Raw genomic sequence first — 14897 nt, 5'->3', positions numbered from 1 at the left:
GGAAACCCATATCACAGTCTACTGTTCTCATAGCTGTTTTATGTAGCAATTTCTCATGTACACAACGCAGTTTATTGTAAAATTATTTTGAGTAAAAGGTGAATAGTTTACACAAAGAGCTGTCATAAGTTATATAAGACAGTAGAAAAATCTGTCAAAGTTCAAACGTATGTAAATATTCCCGTGTATCCTTGTAGTTATTCGCACCCTGATCTATTTAATATTTTCTTTGTCTCAATACTTTTTTCTTTTCGGGGTGGGGATGTTGTTCGGACAGTTGTGACAAAAGCATTTTTTATTATCTCCTGCTTCGGAGAAACCTTTTTGTTCCAAAAGTGGGGTAAGGGTTTACGTCCCCTTACATACCTACTCAAACTGATATGTTTGGAATTATTTTGTTAATGCAGTCTTTATTAATCAATATTTATGAAATAATTATTTTATCAATTAAATAACCATGAATGTAAATGGCTTTAATCAAACAAAAAGTTATTCACATAAGTGTTTATAGACATAAGTAGATATTGCTTAAAAGGTATATTTAACTGTCTTGCATAATAGATGTGAAGGGATAACATTTAAGATTGTCCCACTTTATTCTGACACAAGTTGGGTGTCTTCTGCTTGGTAAATATAATGTATGAGGACAAAAGTCTAAAATGACTAAAGAGTATCCCTGTCCATAAAAAAAAATATATGTACAGATTCTGTATATTTGATTTAACATTAACAATGTATACAGGAATGACACTGGGTATATTTTGCATGATTGGACTAAATCATATGTGTCAGTGGAAAGTTAGTTGTATATGGTGAAGTTTATCTTTGAGGATGTTTTATTGAAAATACTGGAGTGTTGGTGTGTTTACTGTCAAGTCAACTATGTATCAAGTAGATTAACTGTGAACGTGAAATATCCCCAAACCAGCTCAAAATCTGGTTAATGGTTCACTGAAGATGTATGATATAGTAGTTCGTAATTGCCATTATTTATTTATATCCCTAATGTGCAATATATGAACATCGTGGATGAGTTAACACGGCTATGTTTGTGTGCTTGTGAAATATTGTGGAAATGAGTTTGGTTTGCTTCTGCTTGTTAGATTGGTTATTTAATTCCTCTAGAAGAAAAAGGCATGTACTTTTTGTCAGTTCCTTACTGCAATGCTAAGTGAAACAGAGAGCGAAACCCTCAGGGATAAAAAAAACACTTACCACTTGTTATTCAGGTACTCCACTTTACTCCTTAGATCTTGCAAACAGGGATGTGAAGTCAATGAGCTTAGCAAAAAAATTGGTCAGGTTCCAGTTCCAGCAAATGTTATTTTTTTAATCTCTAAAATTTATTTTCTAATCTCTAAAAGTTACATTTGAGATATTTGGCATGCTGTACAAATCATTTTGTGTTCGGAGCCAAAAAAACATAGTACATCCTTTCACTGTTTTATTGTTTTTATAATTTGTTACACAATGAATGTCAATATTACCTAAGTGCAGGTAAGATGTTGACCAATGGGTATTTAATTAACAAGTTACTTTCCAGATCAGTGCCTCAAGCAGCACATATTTAATTAAAAAAAACAAAAACTTAATGTAACATCCTAAAACTGCATTTCTGAAGATTTCAACAAAAAGTCCTAAAACTCTTCTCACGTACTATGTTCATTCACGCCTTCCACTTCAAAGGTTGTATTGTGAACTTTGCGATTTAAAGCTGAAATCCACAATGTTTTTTTAATCACTATTCTATTTGTTTGTCCATGTATCTAGTGGAGTATACTCACACTAAAACAGACACACTTGTTGTCAATTTGACAATTCTATAAGGTAATAATAAAAATCCAAATATCACATTGCCACTTTGCTATAGAGCTGGGAACTAGCACTGAGTAGTGGCTACACTAGATATCCCACTATCTTTGCTTTAGCGAAGGTGACTACCCTGTGAAACATTTAAGATTTCAGTTTTACTTTGTCAAAATGAAAATATTAGTAGCATGGGATTTGGCAATGCAGCAGTTATAGTTGGATACAAATATATTGTTAGTTTGTAATTATCTGTTTTAAAACAAATATTAGACGATGCTCAACAGAGCTTTTTCTGACTACATGTTCATCTTGCATTTGCCAGCACCTCTTGCCCAGCAGCACACGCTGTGTGGGCAAAGCTATTTCTCTTTTTCACTACTCAGCATAGCCTTGTGACATGTCACCTCAGGAATCTAGATGTGGTTTCATTTGTCTGTTCATTTTCTTGTTAAAAGACCACAGTGACTCCTGGGATGTTTTTCTTTTTCCTTTTTTGTTTTTACAAAGAAAATGACCTTTTCAGAGATATAAGATTAATATATATTTTGTCATAATGTGATGGTACAAATGCTCCGAAGCTCTTGGAGGATTTTGTAATAGACCTACCTCACTGAAAAAAACGTAAGCCAGAAATACAGAAACATGGTCCCCCCCCCCAGTTGACTTATTACATTAGATTTGCATTGGCACAAACAAAACCTCACAGGTATTAGAATAACTAACTTTGCATATGTTCAGTCGCGCTTGATTTTTCTTGTACTAGTTAATTTGTCTTAAGTTGTTGAGCACTTGTATCTAAATGTCACCCTTTGCACTAGTTATTAAACACATGAGAAACTTCACAGAAATTATGTACTCTGTATTTCCCCCTAATGTATTTGCTCTTTCAAGTGATAAACATGTGTTTGACTTGTTTTAATCAAAGTGGGCCACCATTACTAAATGTCTTGTGCATGTGTAAGATTTTCTTGATGTATACTGTAACAAAAGGCACCACTGTGCAAAGAAGAAAAATGTAATAGCTGTAACAATGTAATTGGTCAAGTTCACTGGATGAAAGATTCACTTTTAATCACCTATTCTTCTAATAAATATGCAATGATAAACATTGTTAAACACTTGTGAATTATTTCACACAAACATTTAGCTCCACCACTTTGTGACAACTTTATTAGGGAGATGAAGGGACATTTTTCAAAATAAGTGTAATAATCACATACCATTCCATAGTATGAACCGATGCTTCTTCTTGATGTGTAATTATATCTATTTTGTTCTTTTCTTCCTTCCAGTGAGTCTCACGACTTGCCTATTGCAAAGGTAAAAGACCTGCAGTCCACCTCCACGCTGGAGCAGTTCATGGCCAAACTCTGTCCCCACCATCAGAGACAGATTGTAGATGCCATAGGTTTTCTACAGACAGAGGTAAAAGCACTGACATCTTCCAACACACAGCAAGCCTCTAAATCTACCTCTGGGATCCAGGGGACTCCTTGTTCCACCGCAAAATCCAACGCAGTCACCCCTGAGAAGTCATGCCATGACCTAAGGTTTCCCAGTGAATCCACTCCTAAGTCAGAAGTCCAGGATATGTCCCTTTCTATCCCAAGCAGCTGTGCAATGAAACAGGTTCCAGAGGATTCGGTGTCACCGAAAACATCTGCTGGCCCTGCTTTGGATCTCCGCAGCCCTGGGTCAGGGAGTAATCAGGCTTTGGTCACTCCCACTGCTAATCCAGTGGATGCAGAGAACAACCGTAATGGTGATCATGCTCCTCTTAAGATGAAAATCATGACCAGCAATGTTGCTGCCGGTAAGAAGTTGTCATGTGTGCTCAACGCCTCTCTTTCATCTCAATCTGACACTTTGGAGGACAGACAGGGTAACGCAAATTCATCCAACAGAACAGAGACTCATAGTGCCAGACTCAGCTCCTCTGTGAAAAGACACAATCAGAATAGTCACACACATCAAGTCAGGCAGAGAGATACTCTTGGGTATGCCAAAGATAATCCAGCAAATCTGTTTTCAGTCCACATGACCATTCCTTCAGATTCTCCGAGGACCGCTAGGAAGACCATCAGGCCATCGTCTGATCATCGGATCAGAGACTCGGCTTTTAGGGGAATGGCTGACCCTGATCTTGGCCACTGTGACATTGTTTTTATTGACAAACCAATTACAGAGTGTTTTAAGGAACAGCGGCGCAGAATGCTTCCACGCCGCAATGCTAGAAAAAGCACCAGAGGACATATGTATTCAGATGAAATCTGGGAGTTAAAAACAGTTCGTACATTGGCTGGGAGGGGCAACTGTCGTAACCCAATGCCAGAGCTGATCACATTGGTCACTCCAAAACAAGTGCTGTCGAAGCCTGAAGGTGTACCGCCTGTGGATATACATTTTGCTGGAGCATGCAGGGAGACAATGAATCAACAAATGTCCACAGAAGAGTCAGATGAGAGTGTGATACCAGGAACAGGAGATATGGTGGAGGTAGCAGCCAGCGATGAAACTAGTCAAACAGATCAGTGTCAGAGCAAGGGGCAGACTGCTCCTTCGTCTCCGATAAGGTCCCCAACAGAAAACAAAGAAACCGATATGAACACAAATGTAGAACAGGAAAAGACTGGAGATACATGGACCACGATAACAGGAAGTGAAGAAAGTGTTGCTCAGGCTCCATTTGAAGCAGAAAAAGATAATGAGCCTGAGCCTCAAGAGGACATACGTGAAAGCAATGAGCAAATAGTCACAGAAACAGTAGTGGAACCATTAGAGGATATAACCATAGAAGAAGATGAGCCCCAGCAACCGTCAGATAAACTGCACACCAGTGAGCCTATTCTCCAGCAGAATAGCGCCCCATCACCGGTGGCTCAAACTGAGGAAGGAATAGAGGAAAATAAAAGGGAGAAAATACAAGATGACCAAGAGACACAGATACAATATGACAATGTGGAAGTGACGGAAAAGTCCAACACCACCGGTTCGGCAGAGGAGCCGATGGTGACAGAGCGAGAAATTCAAACATCTGAAGCAGTTGACAGTGTTATGCCTTCAGAGACTGAAGGTGATAATGACGATGATGTGTCTTCAAAGACACTTGATGCGCTCTTGAAGGAATTACCCCCTTGGCGTAGAAAAAAAGGTGCTGCAGTTTCGCTGCCAAAGCAGTTAAAAAAAACAGAAGCGGTGGTAGTTGGTTTTGTCAATGGTAGACCCGTTTCGGCCTCTGACAGAAGTCTGCGTCGTAGATCAAGTAACAGCAGCACATCACCTAGTAAAACCCCGGTGAAATCCAGTCAGAATGTCCCCAACAAGACTCCTGTTGATTCAACTATTGAAAACAAAAGTATGGAGAAAGATCTACCTGAAACGGACATAGCTGTAAAATCGAATGAGACTACTCCTGTTATTCAGCAGGTGGAAGAACCATCCTCTGCCACACCATCGTCTGCAGAACCATCCTCTGCCACACCATCATCTGCAGAACCATCCTCTGCCACATTATCGTCTGCAGAACCATCCTCTGCCACACTATCGTCTGCAGAACCATCCTCTGCCACACTATTGTCTGCAGAACCATCCACTGCCACACTATCGTATGCAGAACCATCCTCTGCCACACTATCGTCTGCAGAACCATCCACTGCCACACTATCGTCTACAGAACCATCCTCTGCCACACTATTGTCTGCAGAACCATCCTCTGCCACACTATCGTCTGCAGAACCATCCACTGCCACACTATCGTCTGCAGAACCATCCACTGCCACACTATTGTCTGCAGAACCATCCTCTGCAGAACAATCCTCTACCACACCATCAAGCCCAACATCTAAATTTCCCCCAAGGACCAAACCAAGCCGGAAACAAAAGAGAGTCCAGAGAGATCAGGATAGTTTGCCTGTCCTCTCTGATCAGCGGCAACTTAGATCAGCCAGCCAGAGGCCGGCTGAAACTCCAGTATCACCTCCTAAATCAAATGCTGTCACTTCCATTTCATCTCCAAAACCTACAGCTACCCATGCTCTTCCATCTACAGAGCACCTCCCCTCCTCCCCCCTTCCGTCTTCGCTTCCTGTTACTTCTCCTCCAATTGGGTCATCTTCCTCTGCAGCCTCTGAACAGTCCCAACAGCACACAGTTCTAGAGACAACTGTGGAATCAAACACTGAAAACACTCAGCCAGTAGAGACGACCTCTGAAGAAACACAAAAAAACGAAGAAGAAAATAGATCACAGGCCAAACAGAAACTACAGTCTGAAAAGGCTTTGGTAGACAACGGTAAGAGTGAGGAACAGCAACTTAGCGGTGAGGTAACAAGTCCATTAGAGAGTCCTGTTAAGACTGAAATCCAAACACAGATTATGCCATTAAGAAGTAAGCGGGTTCTCCAAAAGGAGGCAGAAGCGGGTGATGTTGCTTTGCCGCAGAAGCCAAATGTAGCATCTTTAGGAGGCAAGTCTGCAAGTGGAGATGATAGCAGTTCTTCCGTATCAGACAAACCCACAAGAATGCCATTAAGGAGTGAGAGCAGTAAGGCTGAAATGTCCCACCAGCCTGTTACCCAGTCATCACCAGTGGACAACAAGAAATTGGCTTTGAGATCACAAAAATTGGCGGTGCCCTCTACCAGTGCTCTTACTGTAGCTGGAAGACAGAGTGATGCAGCTTCCCCTATCAGAACAATTACAGAAAAAGTAACCAAAGCTCAGGTGAAGCCCCCTCCAGGTTCTGTTGCGTCTGTGTTGCCCCACAGCTCAGCCGTGCCTGTCAATACACCAAGATCTGAGCCCCCAAAACAAACTAACAAATTCTTGGAGAATCTGACTGGAGAAGACAACCAACAGCTAATTACAAATCTGAACATTAAGTATGATAAAATGCAAAAAGGCTGGGTGCAATTGGACAAAGAGGGTCAGCCAGTAACAAAATACAAAAACAAAGCAGACAGACAGGCAGCTATATGGAAAAGTAAACGCAGGGCACGGAAATCAAAGTCTTCAGAGCACCAGAAATACTCACCAGTCCAAATGCTCTTCATGAAAGGTTTTAATCTCACCAGTATTTGTCGCTGGTTCCTTGACACAACAGAAACAAAGTCCCTTGTCATCGTCAAGAAGGTGAATACACGTCTTCCGTCAGAAACTCAGCTGTGCTTCCACAGCTCTTCCAGTGCTTCAGGGACTTCTCAGGGGGTATTTCCGAGCCTACAGGCAGAGCGCTTAAAGAAACATTTGAAAAAGTTTGCCATTGCCTCTCCTGTGAAGAGCAACCCCAAGAGTCAGAAACTGATTGCTAAAGCACTGGAGCAAGAAGCAAATGCAGTCAAAGGGAAAGAAAGACGAGAACTTCCGAGTACTACTCCGACTTTGACCATGTCACACTCTGCCAAAGCCTGTGGACAGATGGTTGAATCCCAGAAATCCTCTGGTAAATCAAAGAATCCAGCTAGTGCAAGGATCCTGAGGAAATACTCTAATATCCGAGAGAAGATGCAGGTTCAGCAAACCAACGTTAGACTCAAAGAGGCCTCAAAAACCTTAAAAACTAACAATATGAAAAGACTGGCCACCAAAAAGTCTGCCGCAAAGTCAAATTTGAAACCATCTCTGAAGGCAAAAAAATCACCCCTACCTATCGGTAAACAAATGAAAGCATCTGCAGCAAAAATGGAAAGAAGGAAAACATTGGTCGGCAAAAAAACTACAAAGCATCCCGTTCAACAGAGGGCAGTCAAGGCTCAGAGCAGTAAAGCTTCAAAAAATGCAACTAAAAAAGACAAATTGCCAAAGAGATGTTCACAACGACTAGGCTCTCCTAAAATATCTGACCATAACCCTGTCGACACATCTAAAAGCAAGGTGGACAATAAAAAGCAAATAGAAGCAGAGAAGGTAGAGGTGGAAAAACCCGCTGTGAATAAAGTGAGTGCTGCAAAAGTCCAAACGAAGGGATCATCGCAAAGTACTGTCGCTGAAATCAAAGGTACGGAGAACGCTGTTGAAATCCCGCAGCAGAGCATGGATGTCAAGGCTCCGACCTCACCTGACCAGGTACTAACAAGATCCCAGAGAAAAATGGAGGCGGCAGTCCCTTTGAGTGGGAGCCCCAGTCCTGCTCCAAAGAGGGCCAAAAAGACCAAGACAACACAAAATGCATCTCCAAAACCAGTCAGGAAAAGTGAGGTACCCACGCTGACGAGGAGAGGGGCTTTAAAGTCTCTTGCAAAGACAAGGCATGCGGCCTCGTTGCCACGCAGTGTGACAAAATCTGCAACCAAGAGAGCAAGGGAGCTTTTAGAGACCCCGGCTAAGCGCACCAGGACATCACTCTCAAAATGAAATGCACCTGCAGAGAGAAAGAGAGAGGATCTTTATTAAGAGGATTTTGTGATTTTTTTTTTTGTTTTTGTTTTTGTTTTTTAATCTGGAATATATTCAGAAGGACCAGAAGTATCTATTTTCTACCCTCACCAAACTCTTCAGAGGACACCTTTTTCAGTAGGCAAATATGTGAAGAAGGAACAGATTTTGAAAGTCATTTATGCTTTTGTAAAGCTTCAGTGTGAAAATACGAATGTGATGGATTATTCGCGGAGCATTTGCTCTGTGTTCAGGGACTACAGACAAGTCCTACATGAGGTCTAGCAGATGTAGTTGCTGTTTGGCTTGCTGTTTCAGCACTCTACGACACGGCTGGAGATCGAACCTCATTTTAAAAGTTGGGATAACAAACATTAAATTCACTCACCATCCTGTTTGCTTTTTTTTTTTGTATATAATTATTGTTTTAGATGATAGCATGCCCTGCATTTACTGTTCGGAGAGCTTGCTACGAGAAGGGAGATCAGCTTTTGAATAAGTTTTTTACTTGCAGAAGTAAAGTCTTCCAATCACAACATTGTGAATATGTGACTGTTGTGACCCGGTGCCTTATTTATGAAGTGTAAAGTAATAGAATGTGTTGCTAAATGTGAAAAGTCCTGTCCTTTTTAGTTTTAACAACTTTAAATTCCTGGAGAGGCAGTCAACATTCATTTGCTTCACAGAGTGTGCGCAAACAGTTTCCGTTCCACGCAGTATGTGCCTCGTGCATCATCTGTAAATTCTTATCTTGACTGAGGCAGATTTTTTCTGATTTACTTTTACCTGACAGGTTTATTTTTATATTCCCATTTTCCCAGAGCATTAACTTAATATTGTTCTTACTGTAGTTGTAGTAGATGTTAAAGCAAATACAAGTCTGAATTGTTAAAACAGACAGGTGTGCTCTGTATGTGTCATGACAAACGTTTGTATTTTTATGTTGTTTTGGGTCCGTTTTCATCGCTGTGTTCCTCCGCAGTCACTTCTGACCATTGCACCCATTGTTATCCGCTCATAATAGTGACTTCACTTTGAGTATTTTACCTGCTTTGGCATCTGTTAACTCTTGTTCATGTGGAGACAGTTTTAGCAACTGTTGCGTTAGAGCTGTTGCCCTCCTAGAACTCTGTAACCCAGAACTATATTTATGCCCGAGCTTCAAACTCATTCAAGATGTATGCACATTTAGTGCCCGTCAAAAAGCTGTAGTGAAAAAACCTCTGAGATGACTTTGGGGTACCGGCTTGTGTATCACAAAAATATTTCATAACAAAGGCCTGAGATGTATGTATATTTGATTGGTTAATATGAATGAAGTTTATGGCCTCTTTAGCATTAATGGCACATTACAGGGTGATGAATTCCTTCCGTGATTATACACAAGTTGGATATTACATTTTTTGGGGTAGCCTAGTCACACGTCTGAGTATGGTGCAGTTTTAGGTTATTATTTTTTATTATTGTCTGGCAGATGTTCTCAAAATGTTAAGTTTCTTAACTTCCACTAGTAACTTACATTAGTGTATTGTCAATTGTCATTTTTAGCACAGTGTTATTTGTTTTATTATGTTCATTTCTCTTTAGAGGGTAAATCATCTGTAAATGCAAGACATGACTGTCATGTTTTTATTGTTATTTAAGAACTCCATGTAGGCTATTGAATTTAGCAGATCTAAAACAGCCCACCAAATATCAGACTTGAACATGTTTATTCTTTACAGTTGCTATTTAAAGATTTTGATTTTGTATATTGGAAAGAAATAACTGCTTTATTTGTGGTAATCCCAAGAATGATACATCTTAATGTTAAGAACTTTGTATTTTTGCTGCAGTTGATAAAAAGATGTTGGAATTTTATCTTTGTTTCTTGGTTCATTTTTTACCAGTATTTTAATGTTATTTTACCGGACAAAGTTGCTTGAAATGAACTAGGTTGTACTTTTAAAAATGTTTATACCCGTCCTGAAAGGCCACAGTTGTAGGCAGAGCGAAAAGTGTTAAGGTTAAAACCCTGCCAATTGTCCCACCTTCACACACCTGACCAATCACTGTGTGAAAGTGTAACTGCTCGTTCGAAGATCCGATAAAAAAACTAATTTGGAGCTTACTGACTCCTTAATACCCTGCCACGCAAAGATTTACTGCCCTTCATGAGAACGAGGCAGTTGAGGCACCAGTGTTCCCAATGGACTGTGCCCTCATGGTAAAGCAGTTTTTCAGCTGTGTGAAATGCCTTGCTGTACCCAGTTAAGGCTTTTCACATGGTGGGGACCTGCCATAACCTGCCATACGGTTCACAGGCGAGAGTCTTGAGCACCATAGGAAGCTCCCACTGTGGGACAGATTGGTAAACAGTTGGCCTCCGTCACCTCAGGCCCTGCAGAAAGCAGAGGGTGAATGAACATCGACTTCTCACCAAAGCCAACATGCCATCAAGAAATTTGTGATTTGTGTACCTTAAAAGGGACCGTTTGTAACTTTTTAAGCGTATAAATGTACCGGGTCGGGACATATGCGCGCTCGCGTGTGGCCGGAGTATCTCCTCCGCTGCCTGCCTGCCTTCACTGACACACCGCACGCGTTCTCGCTGTCTCGCTCCACCTCTAGACATGAACGCACGCTCACTACACACTGCAGAAGAGTTAGTTTAGCTCTGAGTATCTAGTGGATGTTTGTGCAGATATAACTGCTGCAGCTCCTCCAGACCAACCGAGGTTTTCACTGTCTTGTGAAGTGACGGGGCTCCGCAGCGAGAAATGTTATCAGCGGGGCTGAAGCAGGAAGAGAAACGTTACCGTCTCCGACCGGGTGCCAGTGTCTTCCTTGCGGGTGCGCGCGGTCGAGAGGCGATAACGTTTCTCTTCCTGCTTCAGAGCCCCGGCACCGACCCGCTTTTGCTGAAGCAGGAAAAGCTAACACTAGGATCAGCAGTGATTCATGGAGACCTTCGTCTGGTCAGCTAACATTACTGCCAAGCAGGTGAAATATAGATTGATATTGTGGTTTTAGCTGACGTGTGTCGCCTCGCTGTTTTGAGCAATGCTCGTTCATGTCTATGTATAGCGAGCGCGAACCCGACGCTGACTTTCGTTAACTTAACGGCCACAGGTGTCGCTGTTAACAAGCATTTCTGAAAGTTAAAAATAGTCCCTTTTAATGGTGAAATTAAGCTGGGCAGATGACACAGAAATAAATCCCATTTTCTTTAAACCACTTTCAGAACCACATTCACATTTCTTATTTTGTAAAGAAGAAAGAACTGAGCCTGTGCTCTCTGAATCCCACATGGTGAGTAGAGCTATTTCACTCTTCTTGTAATTTATATTAGCTAGAGTAAGGGTTTTCAAAGCCCCCTGGGGATGTAAACAGGAAGTATAATGTTGCCATGGAGTGAGTTAATTAGCTCTTGGCTGCCACTTGAGCCCCATTTTAGCCTATACCTCTTTTTTGTCAAATTCTCACCATTCAAAGTATGCTGAATTAGAGATCAGTTCCTGTTTGCAATGTAACTGGAGTACTTTGATAATGAAGAAAATTTAAAAAGGCGAGTTCTAGAGTTATAAGGACCGTATTTTTTCTATGATTGCCAAGCAGATTTGTGGAAGTTTATTCACGATGGACATCGGAGGTGATATCCACTGGGATTGTAAGTCGCACTGAATCTAAAAATATGTGTATCATGTCTGTGTTCAGATTTGACTGACTTATGACTCCTGCCCAGCACCAACCAGCAGACAGACACTTAAGACTCTTATTTTGTAAGAAGTATATTTGGGGTGTGTTTGATTTTATTTTGAAGTCTACCCAGAAGGAGGTTTTGCTACACAGCGATTAAAAGAAAGTATTTTACCCCCATAACCAATGCTTTATTGCTTAACACACTTATTTTTATACTACACCTGGATTAAAGTTAACAAAAGAAATATATGAATTACCTAAGAAATAAAAGAGAAATCAGAGACGACAGTTTATCTGCTACTGAACTTTATTGGCAGTACAGTACCAAACACTGAATCTGTACTGAATTTAGTCAGAAATACTAATAAATACTTTGTAAAGGTAGATCCAATGGTACAGGGAGAAAAAAAGAAATAAGCATAATAATAATGACAACACAATCCCGTTAAAAATATCAGATTTACTCAATACTGATTTTAATTATTAAAACACATATTTGACAATTGAATAACACTTACATATTAGATGTAACCTTGTTTCCTTACCACTTTTAAATCACTTCAGTTTTCAAATAACCTATACTAAGGTAGCATTTAATAGCCAGAAGATCACATAGGAGTAAAACTAGGCCACCCACTACTCTATATGACAAACTGTTTAAACGTTATTATTAAAACAAGAGCAGCCAGTCAGTACAATGGACAGGGCTTGGCTCATGAGGGATGGGAAGGAGGGAGCTGGGATGAAGGTGGAGTTAAGGGTGAGGAGCTGTGAGAGTAGGGAGTAGAGAGGAGGGAGCTGGGGGGAGAGAGGTGAGAGAACAGAGGAAAAAGGAGGGAGCTGTGGGGAGGGAGGAGGGAGTTGTGAGAGGAGAGAAGAGGGAGCGGTCATCGGAGGTGATATCCACTTGGATTGTAAGTCACACTGAATCCAAAAATACTGTATGTATATCATGTCTATGTGTTCAGATTTGACCGACCTATGATGTCTCCTGCACAGCACCAACCAGCAGACAGACACCGGATGCAGACTGTGGCAAGACTGCCATTGGCCGAGAGCTGAGAGGAGGGAGCTGCAAGAAGGGAGCTGTAAGGAGGGGGTGAGAAGAGGGAGGCGGGAGCTCTAAGGAGGGGGCTGTGAAGAGGAAGGAACTGTGCAAGGCCTATGGAAAGGAGGCTGGGTCACGGGCGGACGTCGGCCTTTGGGTATGGGGTATAACGCATGCACAGTGTAACCAAAGCTGCGGTCGTGCTTTGCCATTGGCTCAATTTCGGCGAGGTCAAACCAGATTTGACCTCACGTGTTATACCTGTAAAGATATGACGCGTTGATGACGCATGACCTAGCCTCCTTCAATAGGCCTGGGAGCTAGGAGGGAGCTGTGAGAGTAGGGAGCTGGAAGGAAAGGGTGAGAAGAGGGAGGCGGGAGCTGTAAGGAGGGATGTGAGTATAGTACGACTTTTTTTTTGTTTTTTCGACATACTATACTATGCCTTTTTGACATACCATACTATGACGTTTTTTTTTTTTTTTTTTTGACATACTATACTATGACTTTTTTTTTTTTTCGACATACTAGACCATGGCTTTTTTATTTTTTTGATACGATTAACTATGATTTTTATTTATTTTTGACATACCATATTATGGCGGAAAAAAAAATAAAGTCAGTGTAGTATTTCGAAAAAAAAGTCATAGTATAGTTTGTCTAAAAAAAAAAAAAAGACATTGTATAGTATTTCGAAAAAAATAAGTCAGTATAATATGTCGGAAAAAGTCATAAAAAAGTCATAGCACAGTATATCGAAAAAAGTCATACAAAGCCATAGTATGTCGAAAAAAATCCATAGAAAGTCATAGTATATCATGTCAAAAAAAACCACAGCGTATCAGCCTGCAGCTGTACCTTTCGAGACACCATGGTCAGGATTCAGAGATCACAGAGAAACAACAGGGGTCTCATTTATAAAACAGTGCGTAGGATCCATACTAAAAATGTACGTGCGCACAAAAGCCGAAAATGGCGTACGCCAAAAAAAAAATCAGATTTATAAACCGTGCGTACGCACACCTGCACGCAATGTTCCCTTTATAAATCACACTCCACCTGGAAATGTGCGCACGTGGATCCGCCTCATATTCCGCCCTCTACACGCCCACTTTCAACCATAAATGGTCCATGCAAAACACCTAATTAATGTTTCTGCATGTGAATGAGCCTGTTTGATCTTTACGGTAAATCACGGCAACTACCGAGAGGAAGACCGAGAAAAGGAGTTTTTCTGACAGAGATCAAGGGTGCTTGTAGTTGAGGTCTCTGAACACTCGTTCCCTCTTAATTCTGTTATACAAGTCATTTAGTCCTCAGTGCCGGTATATCCACCAGCACCATGCAGCATGTTACCAGTGTCACTGCAGTGTTTATATCTGTACAGCAATCGATTTCATCGATTCACAACTTGCCAAAATGATCAAGACAATCAGTAAAATCCACCACGCTGGATATCATTAGAAAAAAGAAGTTTAACAGGTGAACACAATTTATTTATTATTTAAGTTTTTATGGTGAACTTGTCCTGTATTATGATTAGGACTGATAATGATAATGAGGATATGGAGAGTAACGATTGTGGAAATAAAGCCAGTGACAGCTCTCACACACTTTCTTAATTTACACAATCCATACTGGTGAAGATGTGCTGGGTGGAGGTGACTGGTGAAGATGTGCTGGGTGGAGTTGACTGGAGAAGATGTGCTGGGTGGAGGTGACTGGTGAAGATGTGCTGGGTGGAGGTGACTGGAGGAGGCAGAGTGGCGCGGCAGAGTGGCGCACCATGGTGGCGCACTGGAGACAGTCTGATAGTTGCATCGGATAGCCGTCTTCATTTTGTCTATATGTGCGTACGCACGGGTCAAAGTTTCCGTACCGGTGCGCACATTCTCCCGTCAAGTTTGTTTTTATAGATCACAACTATTGCGTGGGAAGTGGCGTACGCACATTTCAGGCCCCGTTTTGTGCGTATGCAACGGTTATA

At 41.3% G+C, this 14897-nt stretch overlaps 1 protein-coding gene across 3 annotated transcripts in view; it reads left to right on the top strand.

Moving 5' to 3' along the window:
* LOC141773765 (ligand-dependent corepressor) overlaps positions 1 to 10041 on the top strand; it is a 32871-nt gene extending 22830 nt beyond the window's left edge. For all 3 annotated transcript variants that reach the window (XM_074645802.1, XM_074645804.1, XM_074645803.1), the window contains exon 7: positions 3102 to 10041. In XM_074645802.1, the coding sequence (XP_074501903.1) occupies positions 3102 to 8160 (5059 nt within the window). In that variant the 3' untranslated portion in view covers positions 8161 to 10041. The remainder of the gene's footprint in view (positions 1 to 3101) is intronic.
* The last annotated feature ends 4856 nt before the right edge of the window (positions 10042 to 14897 follow it).

Source organism: Sebastes fasciatus, chromosome 9 (genome assembly GCF_043250625.1).
Source record: "Sebastes fasciatus isolate fSebFas1 chromosome 9, fSebFas1.pri, whole genome shotgun sequence".
NCBI classification, from domain to species: Eukaryota; Metazoa; Chordata; class Actinopteri; order Perciformes; family Sebastidae; genus Sebastes; species Sebastes fasciatus.
The sequence above is the reverse complement of the archived record's forward strand: the minus strand, read 5'-3'. Positions and strand labels throughout refer to the sequence as shown.